The sequence below is a fragment of the Helicoverpa zea genome, chromosome 11, assembly GCF_022581195.2.
Source record: "Helicoverpa zea isolate HzStark_Cry1AcR chromosome 11, ilHelZeax1.1, whole genome shotgun sequence".
Taxonomy (NCBI): Eukaryota; Metazoa; Arthropoda; class Insecta; order Lepidoptera; family Noctuidae; genus Helicoverpa; species Helicoverpa zea.
Genome location: NC_061462.1, coordinates 11,779,109 through 11,802,241, shown reverse-complemented (window position 1 = coordinate 11,802,241; position 23,133 = coordinate 11,779,109). Strand labels below are relative to the sequence as shown.

Here is a 23,133-nt window from a genome sequence, read left to right as displayed (position 1 = left end):
TCTTCCTCGAAAGACCTCTTTTATATTGAAAAAAAAAACTATAACAAGCTATTTTGCAGACCACGTCAGGCGCCAAAGAAAGCCGGGGTCATTTCACGCTCCACTTTATTTTTTTGTGAACCCTTAACTAGATGTGACAAAAACGTGTCAACGGGTTGCGCAGACGCCGATTATGATGATAGGCTAACGGATAAACATTAGCTAAATCGGAATATAATGATGCTACATTTGTCACTTCACCCTTTTGTCACCCTTTGAGTGTGGATTGTAATCTTTGGTTTTTGATAATTACGCGAAGACATTAAAATTGGGTCAGATATGATTGCTCGCAAAGTTGGAATTCAGTGTAATGGTTTTGGTCGCCTAATAAAATATGGTTTTACAGAACTAAAGAGTTTGTTTGTTCATTAGCATGTGGGCACATTACATAGGAACGGTAAGCATAGGACCTGCTACTATAGTTATGAGTAGGTAAATTATATATTTTTTTTTTATCGGTTATTCATATTAAAATATTTTTATCTGCTTTTATGTCTAAGTAAATATGGTATGCTATAGGTACTAGGTACATACTTACTATAGGACAACAAAAAATCGAACTCGCAACAGCATGTCTTTGCAGCCGAATTTTTCAAGTGACAACTTACGACATCTATTGAATTTTTGAGGAACTACGCCTTGGGCTCTTAGTATAGCTTTACACTTCCATCAACGTAAATAGTCCAGCAAAGCTGCGATAGATGTCGCTGTATTCAAAAATTTTCCATGTCTGTTGTGTGCCACTTACAAAACTTTTCAATAGATGGCGCATTGGTAAAATTAAACAAAACTAGTACCGTGATTTTCTAAATTCATTTATTAAATAAAATAATAATCTAAATGCCTCATAATATTACAAATGCATAAACTGTCTTCTATCAGTCTCTTTTTGGAAGTTATTCTATGACAACATAGAATTAGTAGGTGAAGCCTTTTGCTTCCATTTCATCCCGAACGCTTTGTGGGTTTGGCCAGAACACCATCAATATGGTTGAACCTGGAAACATAATAATAATTATTGTGAATAGATAGTTTAATCATCTCCTAAATTCTGGGGAGTCCGTTTCTACGCAGTAAGGTAGTACTCGGGGTGGATCTGAGTGCTTAGTGCGAGTTTTCGTGAATTTTTTTACGGACTCACATGAGAGCGCGTATACTAAGATTTGTATGCAGTGTTGCCAACTTAGTGGATTTTCCACTAATACTGGTGGTTTAAGTCCCCTATTTAGTGGCGAAATGTTGAAAGTACTGCGGGTCAAGTAGCGAAATGTAAGTTTTGTGGTACAACTTTAAGGAGTTACTATGGAGATTTGAAGTCTCACGGAATGTCAAAAAAGCATCTACAAAACAAAAAGGTGAACGACTACTATATAATTATATTAAGTACTCATTCATTGGTCAAATGCGTAACTAAACAATTTGTGAAACTACTACGCCGATTATAATTTGTGAAGGATTCGGATCGGGTCGGATGAATTGCTAAACAGATGTAATGCTTTGTCTGTTTTAATTTTCTATCGTTGCCGAGTTACATCTTTGGATGATTAAATTGTTTTAGGTTACAATAAAATATAAACAATATTTTTTTAGTGGTGAATTTGGTGATTTTAAGTGTGGGATAAATTTTTGTTAGTGGTTTTCTGGTGGTTTTAAAAGTTGACTCTGGTGGTAAGCTTCTACAACTGTTGGCAACACTGTTTGTATGGAACAAAAACAGGTTCCAATTTTTGACACTAGGTGGAGCTGTTTTTGTTCCATACAAATCTTAGTATACGCGCTCTCATGTGAGTCCGTAAAAAAATTCACGAAAACTCGCACTAAGCACTCTGCTCTAAATCCACTCACATTCGACACAGCCTAGCTGGGGAGTTTGTGTATCACGTCGGGGTCACCAATTTAGGAGATAATTAAAACACTAGAAATTTCTGTCGACTGGCTTTTATTCAGACCGGCGGCGCCCTATTTATATCTGCACGCCTGCGGCAGCGAAAATCTGCTTTTGAAATTTCAAAATTTTGAATTTGACGTTTAATCCTAATTGCTATTTTCTTCATGAGTATTGAAGGTTGCAAGTCAAAGAAGGTTGTATGCGTTTCATGTCGCTACAATAGGTACCTAAAATATTATCATTGTACTGTACCTACTGCCTATAGATGTTAAACTTTTTGTAAGTACCCATACATATAATAGACAGTTTACTTATAACTGCTTAGTTATCTAGGAGGTACATACTTGGTTTTTTTTATATATATAATTCCTAATCTGAGGAAAGTGCTTAATTGTTTATCATGATTTTTAAATATAGCAGTTATTTTTAATTTCTCAAGTACTTATACTTATTTAGCAATTTCAATTCAGTACTTTTCCCTATTATTTTTTGTAGGTGCAATCAAATGTCTTACCAGCAGTAAAAACCCCGAAGACGGTGAAGGCTTCATGGCAGTGCAGATCCAGCGTGGCTCCGAGGAAGTTGGAGCCCACCGCCGCACCAGTACGACCCACCATGTACATCACACACATTGCCATGGCCCTGGAAATATAATAAAGTATTTATTAGAAGGTATTATTCTTAATTTGGTTTTAAAGTCTAACCCCCTTACTTATAAAAATCTCTGATCACCCTCTAAGACATATTTAAGCAACGTTTATAAGTAAGAATTTTTTTAAACAACCCTTAAGTATTACTTATTATTTAATTCACGTTTATAAGTAGGTAAGGCTGTAAGTACCCCTGAGAAAAGAACGTTTAATGAATTATGAAGAAAGTCAGGTATTAGGTACTAAATAAATAGGTACCTTCCTACTTACCCACTAAGTTTCTAGATGAAGTTCATCTTGAAAGCGTAGGTGGTAGGTACCTAAGTAGCTAATCCGTGAAACATCTACTTAGCTGTTTCGAAATACTCAACTTAACTTAAGTTCTACTTACTTAAAAGTAGGTCTGCCGCAGAAGAAAGGAAGGTATTAGTTTCAGTACTTAGTCAATTGTAAGCAATATTTTTTATCTTCTAAAAGTTACCTACCTAAGTTGTGTAGGGAACACATCAACAGCAATGGCCGCGAGAATGGAGGCAGCACAACCGGAGCACAGAGATATGATGAGCAGCACCGTCGCTGCTATACCTTCGGGTACGAAGGCAGCTCCAACTGTTGCTATTCCACAGATAAACATTATACCACCTGGAAAATAAATAAAAAACATTAAAGTACAATCTTGCAAAAAAGTTACTTCAACGCGAGACTACCGAAGTATCAAATCACTGCGACACTTTTTTGACGTCATCGTTTATCTATCGATATTAATGAATAATTCCAACGTAGCAATCGCCAACGTCCATACCACGTTGAATACACCGGTTCTCGTCCGATCACCGAAGTTAAGCAACATCGGGCGCGGTCAGTACTTGGATGGGTGACCGCCTGGGAACACCGCGTGACGTTGGCTTTTTGTTTTTTATTTGTAAATTACAGTTTTCATAAAAGCATTATCATTCCTAAATGAATTGCTTGCATTTCTGATAAAGTTTTATTTTGTTTTAGAGCGGGCACCTAAAAGTAGTGTTTTTGCACTTTAAATAAATACCGCTTTTCAAATGATCTACTTTTAATGTAAACACAGATTACTTAATAGACCTATGTAGACGTGAAAAAATGTATTAAAAATACTTTTGAATTTCCAAAAAAACAAAAAGCCATATTTGCATGTTACAATTTCCTCACATGCCGTGACAAAAATGTATCCCTGTATCTATCGCAGCACTTCCTGTCTCTCCATACGAATCAAATTGAAGTCAATTTTTTAGGGAATAAGGTTTAAAATAAAGTGTATACTTCCTAAACTTTAGTTTGATAAGCGTGTTGGTTGAACTACAAAGTGCGTAAAGTATAGTTTCAAAATAACTCAAGGTACATGAAATTAGCTTCTGCCAATCGGCTAAATTCGGTTTTAATTTGGATTTTGCACAAATTATGGTAGGCTAGTAGTTAGCTTGCTATGATCATTCTCACAGCTTATTCATATTCATATCATTTATTGCGTTCCACAAGTTGCACGTGTTGTTACAATAAGCTTACAGCTACGTACATTTGTGGACCCTGTTAGGGCACAGCAACATTGGCATTTAATGCCAGTACATTTAAAATACTTAAAACTAATTCTAAATTATTATGGCAAGTTTTAAACATTAGGTATAATAGGAATAGTTAATTTACAATTAAAATTATATATTTCTTTATATTTTTATAAATATATATTAGGAAATTATTTAGATATTAGCTATTTTAGTGTACTTATTGTAGTGTGTATATTGTTTATGTATGACTAATATTTATTTTGTCGTTCATGTATTGTTGATTGTATAGTACCTATGCCTTTTTAGTTAGGATTTCCTTAATTTTATTTACATATACATTATACTTTGGTTCGCTTAGTCACATACTGAAACCTCATTTTCTCCTGCCCTATTCCCAATATGTTTTCCGCTTCCATTCCTCTCTGTCACTCCTCATAATAACATCCACATCAGCTAAAAATCATTAAAATATTTGTCAACTCACAGTATAACGTTTTCCGTCCCACTTTGTTGATGAGGAACCCTATGGCTAAATACGTGAGCGCAAACACTGCACCCATGGACATGGATATGGGGAACACCGCCACTGACACTTCCGACTGACACGCTGCCAGCTCTGAAGACAGCTGGAAAGATACGAAGAGAACGCTGTATTACGCTCTATTCTTCAAATCTGACAGGCATATATGAGTTGGTGGGAAGTTTATTGCGCTACTTCTTCTTCCCAGCAATAACACGTAGGTATATAGTGGTGAATGAAGGTCGGGTGTTCGAAAAGGGCTGTTTTCAGTGCAGTTAATACTTATAGTATTTTAATGCATTTTTAAACTTTCAGAGCCAAGTTACCCACCTCAAGGAAGGTTTTGTCATCATGGTAACTTAACCTGATTCCTGAGCACCTTTATCGCAAGTTAATAAATAATAATAAAACGCCAACAAAGATCAGAAAGATTTTAGTCTCCAAGAGAAGACCAATCAAGGCGGACTCAAAATGTTTTAAACCCTGCTCAGGTCTATAATCATTATTTAGTTAGATAGGTAAATCTTGTGTTACTTACGCTTGCATTAATGAATTTATCACGAATAATTTGACATATTGTAATGCTCCTATTTGCGTTACTTCCTAAAATACTGTTCAGTATATCTGGTACCCAAACGTACAAACCACTCGACCTGAAACAAGAACAAAATAAATTATGAATCAGCATTAGTATACGTTCAAGACGCGCGGCGGTCACCGCCGGTGCCGGACGTGTGCGAGAGCAGGCTCTCCACAGTACCTGGCGTGTCCGCTGGAGGGCGCCACAGTGTCGTGCACAGTGTCGAGCACGGCGGCGAGCGCAGTCAGTAGCGCGGCGGTCACCGCCGGTGCCGGACGTGTGCGAGAGCAGGCTCTCCACAGTACCTGGCGTGTCCGCTGGAGGGCGCCACAGTGTCGTGCACAGTGTCGAGCACGGCGGCGAGCGCCGTCAGTAGAGCGGCGGTCACCGCCCCGACCCCGACTACTCGAGCTTCTGTTGTCACACTCCTCTCCGTTCCGTGGCAGCAGTATCCTACCCTCCTCTCCCTCAATCTCAAATCCCAAGCAGATGCCTCCTGCTAAGATCCACTGGCGATCCCGGCCAGGCACAGCCCTTCTCATGGCTCATGGTTCGCGTTAGAGGCCATGCTAACGCCTAGGGACGTCTCTACCTTTCTCCAATTGTGGCGGTCTACTGTTCCATTGGATACAGGGAGGTAGAGATAAGAGTGCACCTGTGTATGCGCACACACTGTCGTTGCTACGTTTCGTGCACTTTAATATCTCCTGCGCAATTGACTTGGTCTGCCAAATGGACTCCGATTTAGCCCTGCGGCGATGGGCAGAGGTAGAGAGGTCCGGTTGTGATGCCAACTTGGCTTTGTCTGATGTCTACACGCAGGCGACCTAGGGTAGATGGTCGCTTTGCACTGCATTGGGTTAACAGTGCAATTCGGCAGCTCCCTGGGTGACGAAGCAGCTCTATTTAGAGAGGCCCTGCTTCCCCCAATCCGGGGAGGGGACTAGAAAAGGTGTCCTAAAAAAGGCTTAACCCTGTATAAAAAGAGAGAGTAACCACGGCTGTCTCTGCATCAATAACTCGTGGTCGAAAGATACATAATAATCTCAGACGGAAACCCGTTAAAATTAATAATATGACCTTTGCAGCGTGGAATGTGCGAACCCTCCTTGATCGCGAAAGTAGCCTGTGTCCTCCTCGTAAAACCGCTCTCGTATCGAGAGAACTCCGACGCTACGGTGTGCACATCGCTGCTCTTAGTGAGACTCACTTGGCAGACGAGGGGGAGAGATTGGAGCGCTTGGGCGGATATACTTTCTTTTGGAAAGGTACTCCGTCCTCAGAGCCTAGAAGATCCGGGGTTGGATTCGCGATCAGCAACCATATAGCAGCTAAATTAGAGGAGTATCCTATCCACATCTCGGACCGCGTCACCACGCTGCGCCTACACCTCGATAATGGCAATCACCTTAATATCATCAGTGTTTATGCACCAACGCTCGACAAGGATGATGAAACCAAGGCCAAGTTTTACGAAGAAGTTACGCAAACCCTATCAAAAATTCCCCAAAGGGAACAGATACTTCTGATGGGTGACTTCAATTCGCGAGTCGGACGTGACTTTGAAGCTTGGCCAAAGGTCTTGGGAAGACATGGTGTCGGTAACATGAATAGTAATGGACAACTCCTGCTATCTCTCTGTGCCGAATTCGAACTGGCCATCACCAACACCATGTTCAGACTCCCGGCTAAGTATAAAACTACCTGGATGCATCCGAGATCAAAGCATTGGCACCTGATTGATTTCATAATCGTTCGGCAAAGAGACATTTCCCAAGTACAGATTACACGTGTTATGCGTGATGCTAATGCAATGTGCTCCACGGACCACCGTCTTGTTGTCACCAAGATGAAGCTTCGTTTATATCCTCCTCGCAGATCTCATGGAGTGAAGCCTAAGTGCCTAGATTTGGAAAAATTTCAAAGTCTGGAGGTACGCGACAACTATATACAGGCAATTAGTGATGCGATCCAGCTAATAGACGTTGAGCATGGTGATTCTGTAGCTAACTGGCATACCCTCTCGACCGGATTAATCGCTAGTGCTTCGCAGACACTGGGTGTCAAACCTGGCAGACACGAAGACTGGTTTGATGAAAATGATAAAATACTAACAAAAGCTATCCAGAATCACGGCTCCATACTACGTCAATTTAGGGACGATCAACAAGCGGAGCGTGTTAAGCAAAGTGGAGCCGAGTTGCGGAGATATGTACGGGAAATAAAAGACAAGTGGTGGCGTCAAAAGGCCGAACGTATGCAGTGGCTCTCTGACACGAAACAGCTAGGTGCGTTTTATGATGAGGTTCGCAAACTGGTCGGTAAAACCAGTCGTACAAGAGTACCCTTAAGATCTCATGACGGCACACAGCTAATGACCAACAAGCAGGACGTACTTAAGAGATGGGCAGAGCATTTCAACGACTTGCTCAATGTCGATAGAGCTGTGGACATGTCGTTTATCTGCTCGATGGCATCACTGCCCACTGTCAAGCAGCTAGACGATCCACTGACCCTGCGTGAGGTCATCGTTGCCGTTCAACAACAACAGAACAAAAAAGCGGTCGGCATTGATAATGTTCCTGGAGAGTTGCTGAAATATGGGGGTGCGGAGTTGCATGAGACCATTTGGAAACTCTTTGCAAAGATGTGGAACGAGGAGCGAGTACCTGATGAGTTTCGAGTCTCTCGGGTGTGCTCCTTGTACAAGAACAAAGGCGACAAATCTGACTGCAACTCCTATAGAGGTATCTCTCTCCTGACCTCTCCAGGCAAAACCTTTGCACGAATTTTACTGAACCGCTTGATGCCCTTGTCTGAAGACATACTGCCTGAAACCCAATTTGGCTTCCGGCCGAATCGAGGTACGTGTGAAGCCATCTTCTCTATCCGTCAACTTCTAGAGAAGAGTCGTGAGCAGAGTCAACCATTGTTTCTTTGCTTTGTTGACTTGGAGAAAGCTTTCGACTCGGTGCCGCGCAAAGCCTTATGGGTGGTACTAGCGAAACTTGGATGCACGGATAAGTTTATAAGAATGATACGACTTCTGCATGATGACATGCGCTGTTGTGTCAGTGTGCAGGGTGAGGACTCGGAGTTCTTTAAAGTGAGCTGCGGTGTGAAACAGGGCTGCGTGCTCGCTCCAACTCTCTTTGCCCTGTACTTTGCAGTTGTCGTTCGGGAAGCCTTGCAGACTCTGTCCGAAGGTATCCGTATTTGTTTTCGTACCGATGGCGGTGGTGTCTTCAACCTAAATAGACTCAAGGCTCGCACAAGAGTGTCTCACGCGACTATCACTGAGATGATGTATGCAGATGACTTATGTTTTGTGGCGGAATCCCCAGATGGGCTGCAGAGACTTATGTCGAGACTACTGCAGGCATGCAGCAGATTTGGCCTGAAGATAAATGTCAAGAAAACCGAAGTCATGGCACTTGATACTGTGAACAGTGCCCCAGTTGACATTAGACTCGGAGATGTCTCGCTTAAGCAAGTAAACCAATTCAAATATCTTGGCAGCACCATAACATCCAGGTGTCTCCTTGATAACGAAGTCAACAGCCGAATAGGAGCAGCTGCTGCAGCTTTTGGTAGACTTCGTGCCAAGGTGTTCCGCTCACATGACATAAAGCTCTCTACAAAAGTAGCTGTGTACATGGCAATAGTTCTGCCAAATCTCCTATATGCCTCTGAGACTTGGTGTCTATACCGCGAGCATATTCGGACATTAGATAGATTCCATCTAAAATGCCTACGTGACATTATGTGCATCCAGTGGTCGGACCGTGTTCGTAACACGGAAGTACTTAGACGCGCTAATGTCAGCGGTATTGAGGCCTATCTAATGCGTCGACAGCTGCTCTGGGCTGGTCATGTCTCCCGGATGTCAGATGCCCGAGTAGCAAAGCGCGTCTTCTACTCAGAGCTGGAGACTGGCAAGCGTAAGCAGGGTGGTCAACGTCTGCGGTACAAAGATGTGCTGAAACGCCACATGAAGAGATGTGACTTAGATCCGTCACACTGGGAGGCTATGGCGGCAGATAGGACCAAATGGAGGCGGACTATTAAGGACAAGGTGTGCGAGTTTGAGAGCCGGCGGAGAGAACAGCTCGACGCTAGGCGAGATGAGCTGAAGGCCCGACCACCCGCGGCCATCCAATACACCTATATCGGAGGAGTGCTGACTTGCAGTGAATGTGGACGGACATTCACTGCAAAAATTGGCTTTGTCAGTCACTGGAGAGCACACCAGCGAAGCTCTCAAAATTAAGCGCAGATCCAAGTCGCTGTGGCCGAAATCGGCCAGGATCAATATATACGTTCAAGACTCAAAATTCTTGCATTGAATTCGCTCGAGACTCGCTTTTGAACTATACCAAACCCTGGATCCAAACTTAGTCACAGTTGTCGCAAAACTTGGTATTTTCCGTAACTAAATTCCTCACCCAAATCCCAACCCAAAATAAACTTTTTTATCTTTTATTCTTTTACAAATACGAACCAATTTACATCAAACACAATACTCGGATACCTAATTTTACTTTCTTTTTATACCGCACCAACAACAACTAATTACTTATCAAAATTTTACACCATTAATCTTAAAACTTACACCATAAACACAGCGAACATGGATATATGCGATATGAAGACACAGCGCAGGAGTGGTACTCTGAACATCAGCCCCACATTCTTGACTGCGCCGGCAAAACCACCTGTTTTGATCTCTTCACTGCCTGTTATTAGTTTCGTTACCTGAAAAATAATTAAAATTATTATAAAGTAAGTAGCAAAATATTTTATCTAAGAAATCCTCTCAGACCAGTATCCAATGTCGTAGTTTGTAAGTATGTATCATTTAACGATTAAAGACTATTTTATATTCTTTATAGTGACAAGTCAATGGTGTCACCCGTCTTCCCGTGAGAAAAAGCCTATAGCCTTCCTCGATAAATGGGATATCTAAACTGAATTTTTTTTTTCAGTGATACAAAACCAGGGTTGCTAAGTTAAGTGGATTCAAAGTTCAAACAAACAAACTCTTCAGCTTAATCAAGTTTTAATAGATGGTATAAAAAGTATTCTACATTAATAGAACTAAAATCAATACACATCCAATGAAAGTAGTGGACAGTACTGTGATTGTGAAAATAAATAAATGCAATCATAATAAGCTATTTCTGGTCTTTCACATCATTATATCTGAAAGTACTATTTAGTCATTAATTACTGCTAATTAGCATTAGAACTTTAACCCTTGGGAATTATGGTGCAATAAATAGTTAATGATGTTTATTGTTCATTAAAAATCCATTTAATATCTGTATTACCTATCATATTTATCTATCTCATAGCATGTGTGACCTCCTTATACAAAGTAGATCAGTAAATATTGTGATCATCGTCATTGTTTTGAGAGATACTCTGTTACGACAAGACACATAAACCGGTTTTGCCCACTGGACCCTTTTGCTGGGACGATATCGGGTCCCTGTAACGTTTCTAATATATCTGGAATACCAAAGAAAATAAGGGTGAAGGAAAACATCTTGAGGAAACCTATGGACCTAGAAGTCTGATATGGCCAAGCTGCCTCGAGGAAGCAAATTGATTAAAGATCATGGCATCGAGGCCTGTCGTGCTCTGCAACCTCAATTTAAAGGCTGATGACTGTTAGAGAACGTGTAGTGGGAGTTAATAAAAAAATGCAAATCTTCGATTCGATCAACCATCAAACTTATAATTTCCTTTCAGTCATAAAAACACATACAAAATACTCACAGCAAAATTATCAGCACTGGTACCACTATTCCACGCGTACATCATTGCCAGAACCGGCAAAGCTGCATCAGGACCCTTCGCCGCCAGCAGATACCGAGGGCTTTCTGGCAAGAACAGCAGGATAGCTGCAGCCACCAGCCCAGGGGCACACCAGAGCCACACGAATGCTCTCCAGGGTACGATGGTCATGTAGGCAAACGTGAAGGACCATTTGCCGGGGATTATTAGCCAGGCGAGACCTGGAAATTGAAGGAAGTTATAGTTTAGTAGTGTGCTGAATGTGGGAGGTATTCAGCTGCTTATGGTTAGTCTGGTACCTACTCAGCTGTTTCTGGTTAGACTGGAAGACGAATCCAACATAGTGAGGAAAGGCTAGGCAGATGATGAGATATTGAAACTTGGTTATGCTTGACACAGATACCTACTTTGTGCATCTTATTTTGGTTCCATGTATACAGACTAGGTAACTAATATAATAAAGAGGAATACTTTTTTGTTAGTATGTACTCCAAAGGCTTCCAAACTACTGCATGGTTTGAAAAAATCTAACACTGTTATGAAGCTCCCACGGAACACAAGTGAAACCGCGGGAAAACAGCTAGTTATTGTATATCCAATATAATTTACCCTATATAAGGCAATAATAGTTATTAGTTCATTGATAAATATAAGTTCAAGTTAACGCAAGTTATTAACTTAGATAACTTAATGCTAATTGCTTAATTAGAATTTATATGCATGTTTGCCTTGGCGAAGAACAGACCCACTTCGATAAGGTTTCTGTCAGTTATTTGCTTTACTGCCTAATTCTACTTGTATTGTATTTTTGCAAAGCGGATAAAAGGATCATCCCTGGTGAGAAGAACGATGTTTGGGGGACAGTGAAACTGTAGAAAGCTTATAAAAGACGGAGACGAAGTATTCATATCATATCTATGAATTGATGAAGACTGCATCACTTCTTTTCAGCAAAGGCATGGGAAGTGTTTAAGGGTGGGCATTTGAGGGCTGTCTGCTGATTTATTGAAGAAACATTGTTTTTTTTTAATTCTGAAAAGCGAGATGAACCACTTCCTAGTTGAGCTATAAGGTAGGTACATCAACTAATTCAATAAAATTTTTAGATCGAAGAACAACCATCTGTATATTAGCTACTCAAGATAAGTATGTAAGTTAATTGTAATACAAACCTGGTAATATAATAAAAGAGAAGGATATGAAAGCCGAACTCCACGCAATGGCTGCCGCACGCTTGGAGTTCGCATGCATTTCTCCTAAATACGCATACACTGTTGCACTGGACGCTGATATTCTGAAAATGACAAAAGAAGAATAACTTAAGTATAATTTTATTATCAGAAAACAGCAATAAAGAGGACTAAAAACTTGTGGAGCTGCGGGATTGTTCGAAAGAGTTACCGCGGTCCTGGCATACAAATGGCTCCGGACGAAACATATGGGGTTTTATATATAGTCAGTAAGATACTCCCTCCTGCTTGGTCATCAACTGATCATTTCTCAGCACAAAAAAGTGAGGACCCTTTTTCACATCTTTACAAGGAAGAAATCAAAGTAGAGAAATCGCGATTTTCGTGTTCTTTTGATAACCTTGCAATTTTAAAGGTAGATAGCAATTATTGCTTTTTATGATGGATATAAAAACCCTAAAAAGTAAGGGAAAACCAATAGATTTATAATTGCTTGCTAATTAAACGCAAAATCGCAGAATGTAAACAACAATAAAAAATATGATTAACTTATCATAATTATTGCAATAAATAAAGAATACTTCATGGATTATTACGTCTAGGACATTAAACTTGGGTCATTGACCCACTACTTAAAGATAAGATGAAAAAGATAAAAACTCATTTATTTGAAGTAGGCTGAAAACCTGCCCTTTTGGAAAGTCAAGTTTACAAAAGACAGCCCTCAAAACGCCCACCCTTCACCACTCCCTATGTGTTATTGCTGGGAAGAAGAAATGGTGGAACGAACTCCCCAGCAACACAATTCTAAGATTTATAATATTTATTCATGTTAGGTATATAATACCCGAATAATTTGTTTGTTTTCATCAAATTGGGTTTATTTGGCACAGTTCTTCAGATTACGGCTTGCCTTGAGAGATAAATATAATGCTTTAATAATCTAAATACTTAGTTGCATATTTCAAAATACAATTAATCACTACTGTTATCTTTAAAAAGTCGACTGACATAATTTTAATAATGATAAACCTGGTGTGGTAAATATGCTTAAGTATGTTCCTTGCGGTTCCCCGGAGGAATTTCTTACGGCACCCAGATAAAAAGTTTATTCACAGGCTTTTGGTGTAGGTATCATTTAAACCGGTTCATTAGTTAGAATGGCTTTAGCACCAAACTCCTTGAAGGGATGTTCCTTATTGTCGAAATCTTTGCGACTGGTTCTAATCGTTCATTGCTGTTTCGTCTCTGTTTGTTACCTGCGCTGTCTTAATTATTGTCCTTTTTTAACCCCTTCTGAACGGTCTTGCCTTTCAATTGAAAAGAGTTTTTTTGAACTATTACACAAACACTATTTACTTTACTTATTTACACTGTGTGCAGTGCAAAAAGAGAAATCCTTTCTGAGAACCTCAATCACTTCTCCCTGTTATACTTGTTTATCTTAATGGAGCTCGTGAAAACTGTTACGGGTCGTCAGAATCCAGAAAATATGACAACCAGTGTACCCAGTAATATCGGGTTCCCTATAATAGTTGACAAGGTCTGTAGGCACTCGCTTCTTGTAAAACTAAAAAAACTGACTCAGCTGCAATCGGTTAGACTGGAAACCGAACCCCACGGAAAAGGATAGGCTAGGATGATCTTGACTAGAACTCACAAGCATCCAGTAAGGAATCTGAAGACTAGCAGCATCCACACGTTGGTGGAGAATGAAGAAATGATGGAGAAGACTGCAGACAGGAGGATGGCTGGCAGCATCACTGCACGGCGGCCGATCCTGTCTCCCAAGTAGCCCCATAGGAATGAGGTGCTGATTATACCTGGTGAAAAGATTTTTTTGTAAGACCGTGTTCACACAAGGAAAACGCGCGATTTGTGAGTTTTTTTTTGTACTTTGTATTTTGCAAAATGTTCCGATTTGAAGTTAGTTTTTTTATTACTAGATTGGTTTTCGTCGCAATCATTAATGTTATCGTTAAAATATGCAACTACTTACTTTTTGATAGGCTTACTTTCGTTAGTAATCTTGTCAAATCGAGTATCAATCATATTATCTCTATAAGTATATCATAAAAACATACCGGTTTCATTTTTATCTTCTTTTTTATTCTTTTATATTTAAATTGCTTCTAATCTTAAAGTTATATTCATAAATCATTTAACTAATCCAATTTATTATTAAATTAGCTTCAAACCGGTATAGTTACAACTCGTGGTGATAAAATCATAATCATTTTGTACCAGACATTGTTACAAAAACCTAATTTATTACAGACGAAAGCTTATCTATGTCATAAATGTTCTGTTCACGAACAATTGATATTATTACAATACAGTTACAAATATCTATGCTAAAACTATTATGTCATACACGTTTTGATATCACTTTGGTCTGTGCTAAAGATAAAAAATTTCACAATATTTTTTTTTGTCGTAAACTTCTTTCCTTTCATCAATGATTGTCATGTTTCCGGCCATTTCTGATACCTAATCCTCTAGCTTTAGATTGCATTGTCTACATTCTTATACTTCGGGCTTATACGCCAAAACAACTGATTGGATCCAATTCACATTAAATTTTGATATACAGAAAGTCAAGAGCCTAGACCTTTCTCTTTACATATCCTTACATAGGTAGGCTGCTTTTATTCAATGTTTAAATGGTTTGGCTGGACGTGGATGAAACCACGGGAAACAACTAGTAAGAAATAATTCCTCATTAACATATAGTATTAACTTTTTAAAACATGCCTTTCTTATATCTTAAAACTGCTATCCGTAGGAGTGGAGCAATAGATGGACAAGGCTGCCCAGGACTACGAAGATTAACGCTCATTACAAGAAGCTCACGTACAGCAGTGGACGGCAATAAGCTGATATGATGATGATGATTAGATAGATAGATAAAACATTTATTAAGCTTTGTGCTTAATAAGTGTCAAAAAGACTCAAAGATACACAACAAGAAATCGAGAAAACAAAAGGTGTCTAACAAATCTTACCAATAAAAGCAGCAGCATTAACAAGCCCCTTATCCTTGCTGGTGAGCTTCAGTTCACACTCAGCGGCTGTGATGGCGTAGCTCATGCCGACAGACTCCATGGAGACGTTTAGCATTATCAGCCCGCTGGTGAACAGTACTAGGTGGTTGAGTTTCCCATGGCCTGAGAAGGAATTGGAAAAGTAATAATTTATTAGGAATCTTCTTTTAAGCGATAAATTTAAGAAGCATAGAAGATTTTGCTTGGCAAAATTGGGTATCAGGCTTGGCGGATAGCAGGCACGCGATGTAAGGTGCATGGCATTAAATGAGTAGATATGTTGACATTGAAAATAGAGTTGTGTTTTATTTTGAAGCTTTTTTTAATTTCTACAAAACAGGTGACGTAAAGTAAACAGTCGGAGGATGGTTCACCCGACTGGAGACTGGCTAAATACCTGATCTTTGTACTTCATACTGATTTACGAGCACAAATAAACTATCGACCGACCAAAAGTTTGTAGTGATACTCTAAGAAAATCCCGGTCGCTTTTATTCGCATTATAATTTTGATGAAGGTTGCATCGTTTCTCTATTGTCATGCAAATGTCTAAGTATATCGAATGGTAATTTTAGTTTGTGTGCTACTTTTGTGTTGAACCGGTTCTTTAAGACATACAGACAGACTGTGTTAATATGGACTTTGATCCTCATGCTTCGTACTCATTCATTCTTATTATCCTATACTTCATCCCAAAGAAAATAATTAACATTCAAAAAGTGCTGACTTTCAGACTAAGTAAGTACTTCAATAAATAAATTATTTTTTAACTTGAACCGTTAAATAGACTTCGACAAATCGACATCTCTCACCAATCTACAATTCAGTTTGGAAAACATAACCTAGTGCTACTAATTTTAAAAACGTAGTCAAAAATGTAACAAAAAAAATCGCGAGTTTGTCTTTCAGCTCTCGCAATTTTTTCGATCCAATGTGAGCGCACCATAAGAAAATGATGATGAAAAACTTAAAAATACCGTCATGCTTTCACTGTACTTATACTTTTTGTAATATTTACCTGTTTGTTCAAAGGCATCTTCAAAACTGTGTTCGCTAACTGGATTAAGTTTCTCAGCACTCTCAGCGTCCCCATCCTTAATATATTTATTCTTATCTGTCATTGTACTTCAAGTTTTATTTCTCTGCTTTTCTCTTACTAACTTGACATCACTCTTCTCTTCTTTTGTATATCAGGATACTTCTTTACTTTTTTCTCCGTTGCTAGAAATGTGATGAGACGGTGGGAAGAACTATTCATATCTGTAAAAAAGATACGTTAATACATAAGTAAGTTAAAAGTAGACCTTTTTAGGGTTCCGTACCCAAAGGGTAAAACGGGACCCTATTGTTTTCACTCCTCTGTCTGTGTCCGTCCGTCCGTCACCAGGCTGTATCTCATGAACCGTGATAGTAAGAGATTTGAAATTTTCACAGATGATGTATTTCTGTTGCCGCTATAACAACAAATACTAACTGAAAACTAGAATACAATAAATATTTTGGGGGGCCCATACAACAAACGTGATTGTTTTGCTCATTTTCTAAATAATGGTACGGAACCCTTTGTGCGCGATTCCGCCTCTACTTGGCCGGTTTTTTCTTTATACATAGCTTATACTTAGCTCTAATAATATTACGGGAAGAAAGTTATAATAAAGGGACGTGACTACAAAATCCTTCGTTATTTTATCTCACGCCTTAAATTGTTTCAGCTACTCATTTATCAAGTAAGTAATTAGTTATTCACAATCAGTATGTCAACACCCTTATACTTGAATCAACAATGCTAATTACTTTCAGAAATTACATAAGTAATTACTTATCGCTTCAAGGCTCGAAAACTTGTTTTTTTTTCATCAGCCCCGGATCTTCAATTTTTTTTAGGCGGGGCAAAAACTGAAAAATGCCGCCCCGCCTATCTACGTACTTATGTTTATTTTCACCAACGAAAGTCACTTTTTTGGTAGGTAAAAGACTTAAAAAAATGTGTCCAAATCATTGTAGGCTCAAACTGTTCGCCAGGTTTAAGTTATGAAAGTCGAGACAGATTAATGAACACAAAAAGTTAATAAGTAGATAGGTAAAAAGCGCTGTAAAGTAGCAAGCAGTCGGAAGCGCAAACTTTTTTGTTTTTGAGGACTCCATAAATATTTTTTTTTGCTACATTTGACTTATAAAAGGTAAGATAGCGCGGATTAAACTAATGAAGCCAACAAGGCAATGCCTGTGTAACATTGCGCGAGCGAAGCGAGCGCTAAATTTTTTGAGTCTACGACACAGAAGTACCTACATTGTCAAGCAACAAGTAGCCGCGAGCGCTAAATTTTTTGAGTCTACGATACAAAAGTACCTACATTGTCAAGCAACAAGTAGCCGCGAGCGCAGCGAGCGCGAACTTTTTTAAGTTATTTGTTTGAAGACTCACAAATTAAACTGGGAATCATGTACAAATAAAAAGAAACCGTGATTAGAGCGAGTGCTATTTGTGTTCGTTGATTGGGTGCGTCAATAAAAATAATAAACCATCAGAAAAACAGAACAGAAACGGTAATTTAGCCGCGAGCGTAGCGAGCGAGAATTTTTTCACTTAGTTGGAGGATGTTATGAAAAATAATCAAAATGATCAATTAAACATAGCGAAGGCGACTTTTTTTGAAACTTTGCTTGTCAGTATCATGATACAATGGAACTTCCTTATCAAACGGGTGTAATTTCATCGAAATTTTCTGGTGGTGGGGCGTCCCGTGGCGCCCCCTGAGACCGAGGCGCCCGGGTTATTCGCACACCCTGCACCATAGGTTAAGACGGCCCTGTAGGTAACTATTATGGTAATCTGTGATGTAGGATTTAAAATCAGGCAGCCGCCTGATTTTGCCGCTCCCTGAATTTGCCGCCCGGGGCATGGGCCCCGGCTTGCCCCCCCCCCCCCCTTTAGATCCGGGGCTGTTTTTCATAAAGAAAGTGTAACAGACTAGCCATTTTCCCGCGGTTTCGCGAGCTTCCCGTGGGAACTACTACCCGTACTGGAATAAAATATAGAATATGTTACTTGGGAAGAGTGCAGCTTTGAAACAATGAAAGAATTTTTCGGAGCATCTAGGGTACAAACAAAAAAATGATTCCTTGCCACTTGATTTTGATGCATTTATTAAAGGTACAAGTTTGTATGTACAAACTACAAAACTTAAACTTAAACTTTCTAAGTATATCTTAGACACCATTGACTGTGTTTCAGATGGCACGTTAAACTGTAGGTCGCGACTGTCATTGAACATCCTTGGCAGTCGTTACGGGTAGTCAGAAGCCAGTTAGTCTGACACCAGTCTAACCAAGGGGTATCGGGTTGCCCGGGTAACTAGGTTGAGGAGGTCAGATAGGCAGTCGCTTCTTGTAAAGCACTGGTACTCAGCTGAATCCGGTTAGACTGGAAGCCGACCCCAACATGGTTGGGAAAAAGGCTCGGAGGATAATGATTAAAGGTACATGGTTTTTTCATTATATTTGATGGCAAAAAGCTACTCAATTCTTAGAACTAGGTATACATAGTTATTATTGTTTTATATGCAAGTATATTGAGGTCAAATGTAAACGCATAACTCAAGTGGTTGCCTTGGATTAGAACGGCAGGTCATTGCTTCCAGTCAAGGTCTGATGGGGGCTTAGTAAATAGTATGATCTATCTAAGTCTTAGATTTTGAGTCCAGGATAGGTACCTAAATATATTTTTGTGATAATAAGAAAAGTCAGTAAAGTAAGTTTAGAGTATAGGTATCTGCAATTTGATTAAAATTTTGCTACTTTTAAAGAGCAGATAATCAAATGCGCATGAAATGAAATACCTATAGAACTTCCTACAGCATAATTTCACTGTCTGTTCCTTCCCTTCCAAAACTAGTGCGATATGAGAAATAAAGAGTGCTTGACTGGAAAATTAGTCTCAAGCCAAATGACAAATAAACAGGTTTGTTATTGACCAAGGCACAGAGACACACACAACAAATTCTCCGAACCATAGAAAGTTCAAGAAAAACTACGCAGAAACAACATTATAATAACAAACCCAGTGCTTTATCAGTATTTACGCAAAACCATAGTTCTATGGTTTTGCGTAAATACTGATAAAGCACTAACGAAGATACAACGTCACGCAATGGACAAACTGGTTTTGTGACGCTGTTCTTCGAAATAACAAAGAATGTATTAGTGTACGCTTCAAATCAGTTCTCAAAAAATATATGTATTTAGGAGTATCAAAATGTAACTTGACTCTTGTAAGGGGTTGAACAACTCTGACGCACACCTTTCTGGTTTTCTAGTGTGCTATCCAGATTCTTTGAATGTGTGTTAAATGCCATTTTGAAGATAGGATGATTTTTTAAATTTGTTCCTATCAGGTTAAATACCAATGTATTTTTTTGGACACGAGAAACGGCGTACCTATTTAATAAACTTATGTTTTGTATATGAAATTCAAAGTAATGGTCTACTCTTTTGATCTGGCTCAGTCCCGTATTTTATTGGATCCAAATTTCGAGGGTTCAAGTCAGATCCCCTTTACTTTACATACTTCCAACAGGCCATTTGATATGGCACCCATTGTAAATGAATACATACAATACAGATCTTTCTTCTACGTCACCTTTCCTTTCGGAGCACCTATTTAGGTGATTTATATCTTTTAAATTAATCAGTAAATTATAATAAAGGGGTCAGGAGCATCTTTTGTATGATATTTATCTTAGAAATGAATGAGTAAATCACCGGTAAAAGGGGGTCAGAAACCGGTCATTCATCACGTAAACTAACCTTGGTTAACATAAAACCTGACTCTAAACTATGCCGTTCACCGTTTAGTTCACAACCTATGTTAATCAGCTAACTTTACATAGTGGTAGATACAGTTAGGAACAGGAGACCATTAACAAAATCGAAATTTTCAAAATACCAAAATCGCAAAAGCAAAGTAATAAATCACCAACGCAAAAAGAGGAACACTGAGGAAGGAAAGATAGCGGAGATGCTATTAGGAAGGTAGGTCAGGCGCCTTCTTGTAGGTCAAGCAACGTACGGTAAGCGTGTTCAGTGACTAGACTATACTTACGAGAGGTTCGTTTTTCCTTACCCTTTCAATTCAAAACCAATCTGTCAAAGATTGTTCGGATTAGTGATTTTATTTTGAAAATAATAGGCGGTTTCCATAGAAGGCGCGCAAGGGCGGAGCTAGTACTTAACTAGGAACCAGTTTTTTAGGAGATTTTGCCTTATGACTTCTAAGCTAGTCATTTTGTTCTTCTTGGAGGAGTATTAAAAGTTTGACCGCCATGTATGTCTGTTTGTGGTAGCTTTTAAACAGATTGGCTGTGGTTTCTTTTAGCGATGAAAGCTAGTTTTTCAAAATTGGCTCTGCCTTTTAAAAATTATTAACTGTTTCTTCTACAGAAAGTTATTTTTTCAGTTAATGACGGACAATTGTTTTTCAAGTATTTTGTTAAACTGTTGCTGCTGACTGTACATGCTAAAAAGGTGATCGACCTTTACGTATTTACGTAGTAACCTACATTTTGCACTCATATTATTATCAATATGAGTCAAGATACAGTCATGTTGACATCTAGACAGTAATGTGAAGAGATAAGGTTGAATATCGCTTGGCAGACGTGGCTACATTGTATTGTCATGATAATTTTATGATGGGCTTATACTTGATAATGAAATTAAACAAAGACTAGTTTAAATATTTTAGAGAAGAATTTTGTGAATTAATTTCAGGGATGATTTTGACGCATTAGTAGGATCAACTTGAGTCAACTTGAGGTTCAAAGCAGCTCTAAGGCCTGACAGGTATCAAAAATAAAGAAGAAATGAAAGCCAGTAAAGAAATTAGGTACCTACCTGACCAAAATTCAGAGATTTTTGACATTTTCAATTTCCTCCAAATACCTAGGTACCCATTTAGTCTGAGCAGAAACCCAGGTACCTAATTGTCCAAGTGTAGCCGTTTCTAGTACCTACCATAAACCTAGGTAGGGCCGGATTAAGAAGATAGATGCTTACTGAAAACATTTCCAGGGCTTGTATGAAACATGTTCTAGCTAAACGGGATTAGGCTAGAAAGTAGGCCAAGTTTATAAGGCAAGGTAACATTGATAGGTAGCTAACCAATCCACATGCGGTAAACTATGAAAAAGAAACCTTTCGTATTGCTCACGGATGGTTGAGGTTTGACAAAAGCCCCATAAAAATTTACCGTCCAGAAGGCATGAAGAATCATCTATTGCTTACGGGAAAATCGTAAAATTTGTGGTGAGTTGCACTTTTTAACTTATCTATACGATAATTGCAAATTAATAATAGTCAAATCGCCAATATGACGAATGGGCGGTCCGAGTACCTCTATATGGCTGGTTCTAGCTTTTCATCGTAACAGTTAAATGAGCCAACTCACTCTTCATTTCGTTGCTTATCATCAGGAAGTTAAGCAAGAAGGAATGCAAACAAAAAAAGATGGGTCGACAAAAACGTATCGCAAAATAAATAAGTGGGTAGTTATTTAAATACTGAATGACGTCATATAGTGAGAGATTTGATAAGAAAGCTGTTTAAAGAGTTTAATGTTACAAACATAGACGCTGTGTAAATAATAATTAGGTACATAATGATACTGCAAATATTCATGCAGTTAAGAACCTAAAAACGTACCTATGTGAAGCTTGAAAATCTTCGTAAAGAAACTTTGCAACTTTGAAAATGGCTAGTAGTGCCTTCACGATGTTTCAAGGAACGAATAAAAATTATACAGCTCTTGGCAATTAACTGTTCCGTTCTTAAGTTTCAGCCATTTGATTCCTAATTCATGAACTATTCTGATTAAGTACAAGTGTACACATTCTGACTGTCACAACACTATCCGTTTTTTTTTATTATTATTAAAAAAAACATTCTAAATCATCATCATCAACAATCAAAACATTTAAACATGTGTAACAATGTGCCTGATAAAAAACGATGTACACCAGTCCTCCAGTCTACCTACATGAGAATAATAATATTGATTTACTATGAAAACGTATGTTAGACTTACATCATCCATATAAATGCGCATATCTAAACCTAAGTTACAATTAGACCTTGGTTCATATCACTCCATGATGTTAGCATATGCGAAAACACCTACATACGTACTAACATGAATAATAATAATATTCCTTCACAAAAAAATGCCGCATTATCAATACATCACAATAGCATAACAAATAAACAGGTAAGTCAGGTAACAGTTAAATAATAAGTTCAAAATACAGTTACTGTTAAGCCGTAGTTAAGTAACGAATAAATGAAAGTTTACTCACACAACACGCGGCCCAAACCAAACAACTTAACTGCACTTATAAACGAACATATGACTGCAAAGTTAAACTAACTACCACAGCTTTATCACATCAAACTTTAACTTAAAACAACAAAAAAATAACTATAAACTTATAGATAACACATTTTAATTCAGTAAACCACGTTTTATGGTTATAAATGGGAGCACAAAACGCGACCTTCCCCGACCACGGTTACTGCTGTACTGAATGAACTACTGACTAAAATTAGGCACGGGAGCTGCGCAAACGCATTGCGGTATTTATATAGAGCTGGCAGGTCATTCTGAAGTATTTTGTTGCTTAATTATGCTTATTTTAAGTCTGGATTTGGGTTATCGAAGAAAGAAAATATTTTTGAAAAAGGACCTAGTTAAAACAAAAGAATAACAATGAAAGAGAGAGAGAGTTTGGTGGTGTAAATATTAATAATGTATTTGTATTGGTTATGTTACATAATAAATAAAACCGGCCAAGTGCGAGTCGGACTCGCGCAGCGAGGGTTCCGTACAAATCCTGTA

The 23,133-nt window shown here is 38.7% G+C and overlaps 1 protein-coding gene and 1 non-coding gene across 2 annotated transcripts; one reads left to right on the top strand and one right to left on the bottom strand.

Moving 5' to 3' along the window:
- Positions 1 to 833: 833 nt before the first annotated feature.
- LOC124634553 (synaptic vesicle glycoprotein 2B-like) lies at positions 834 to 22,830 on the bottom strand. Its single transcript, XM_047170170.1, has 12 exons — positions 22,595 to 22,830; positions 16,264 to 16,505; positions 15,207 to 15,368; positions 13,862 to 14,024; positions 12,184 to 12,305; positions 10,994 to 11,232; positions 9,825 to 9,967; positions 5,171 to 5,285; positions 4,597 to 4,738; positions 3,063 to 3,219; positions 2,442 to 2,569; positions 834 to 1,036 (listed from the first exon to the last, which is right to left on the bottom strand). Exons 2-12 carry the CDS (start codon positions 16,364 to 16,366, stop codon positions 957 to 959), a joined length of 1,554 nt encoding a protein of 517 aa, XP_047026126.1. The 5' UTR covers positions 16,367 to 16,505; positions 22,595 to 22,830; the 3' UTR covers positions 834 to 956.
- On the top strand, positions 3,366 to 3,484 carry LOC124634779. The gene has a single exon (XR_006984914.1). It is a non-coding gene; the product is annotated as a 5S ribosomal RNA (ribosomal RNA).
- Positions 22,831 to 23,133: the final 303 nt, after the last annotated feature.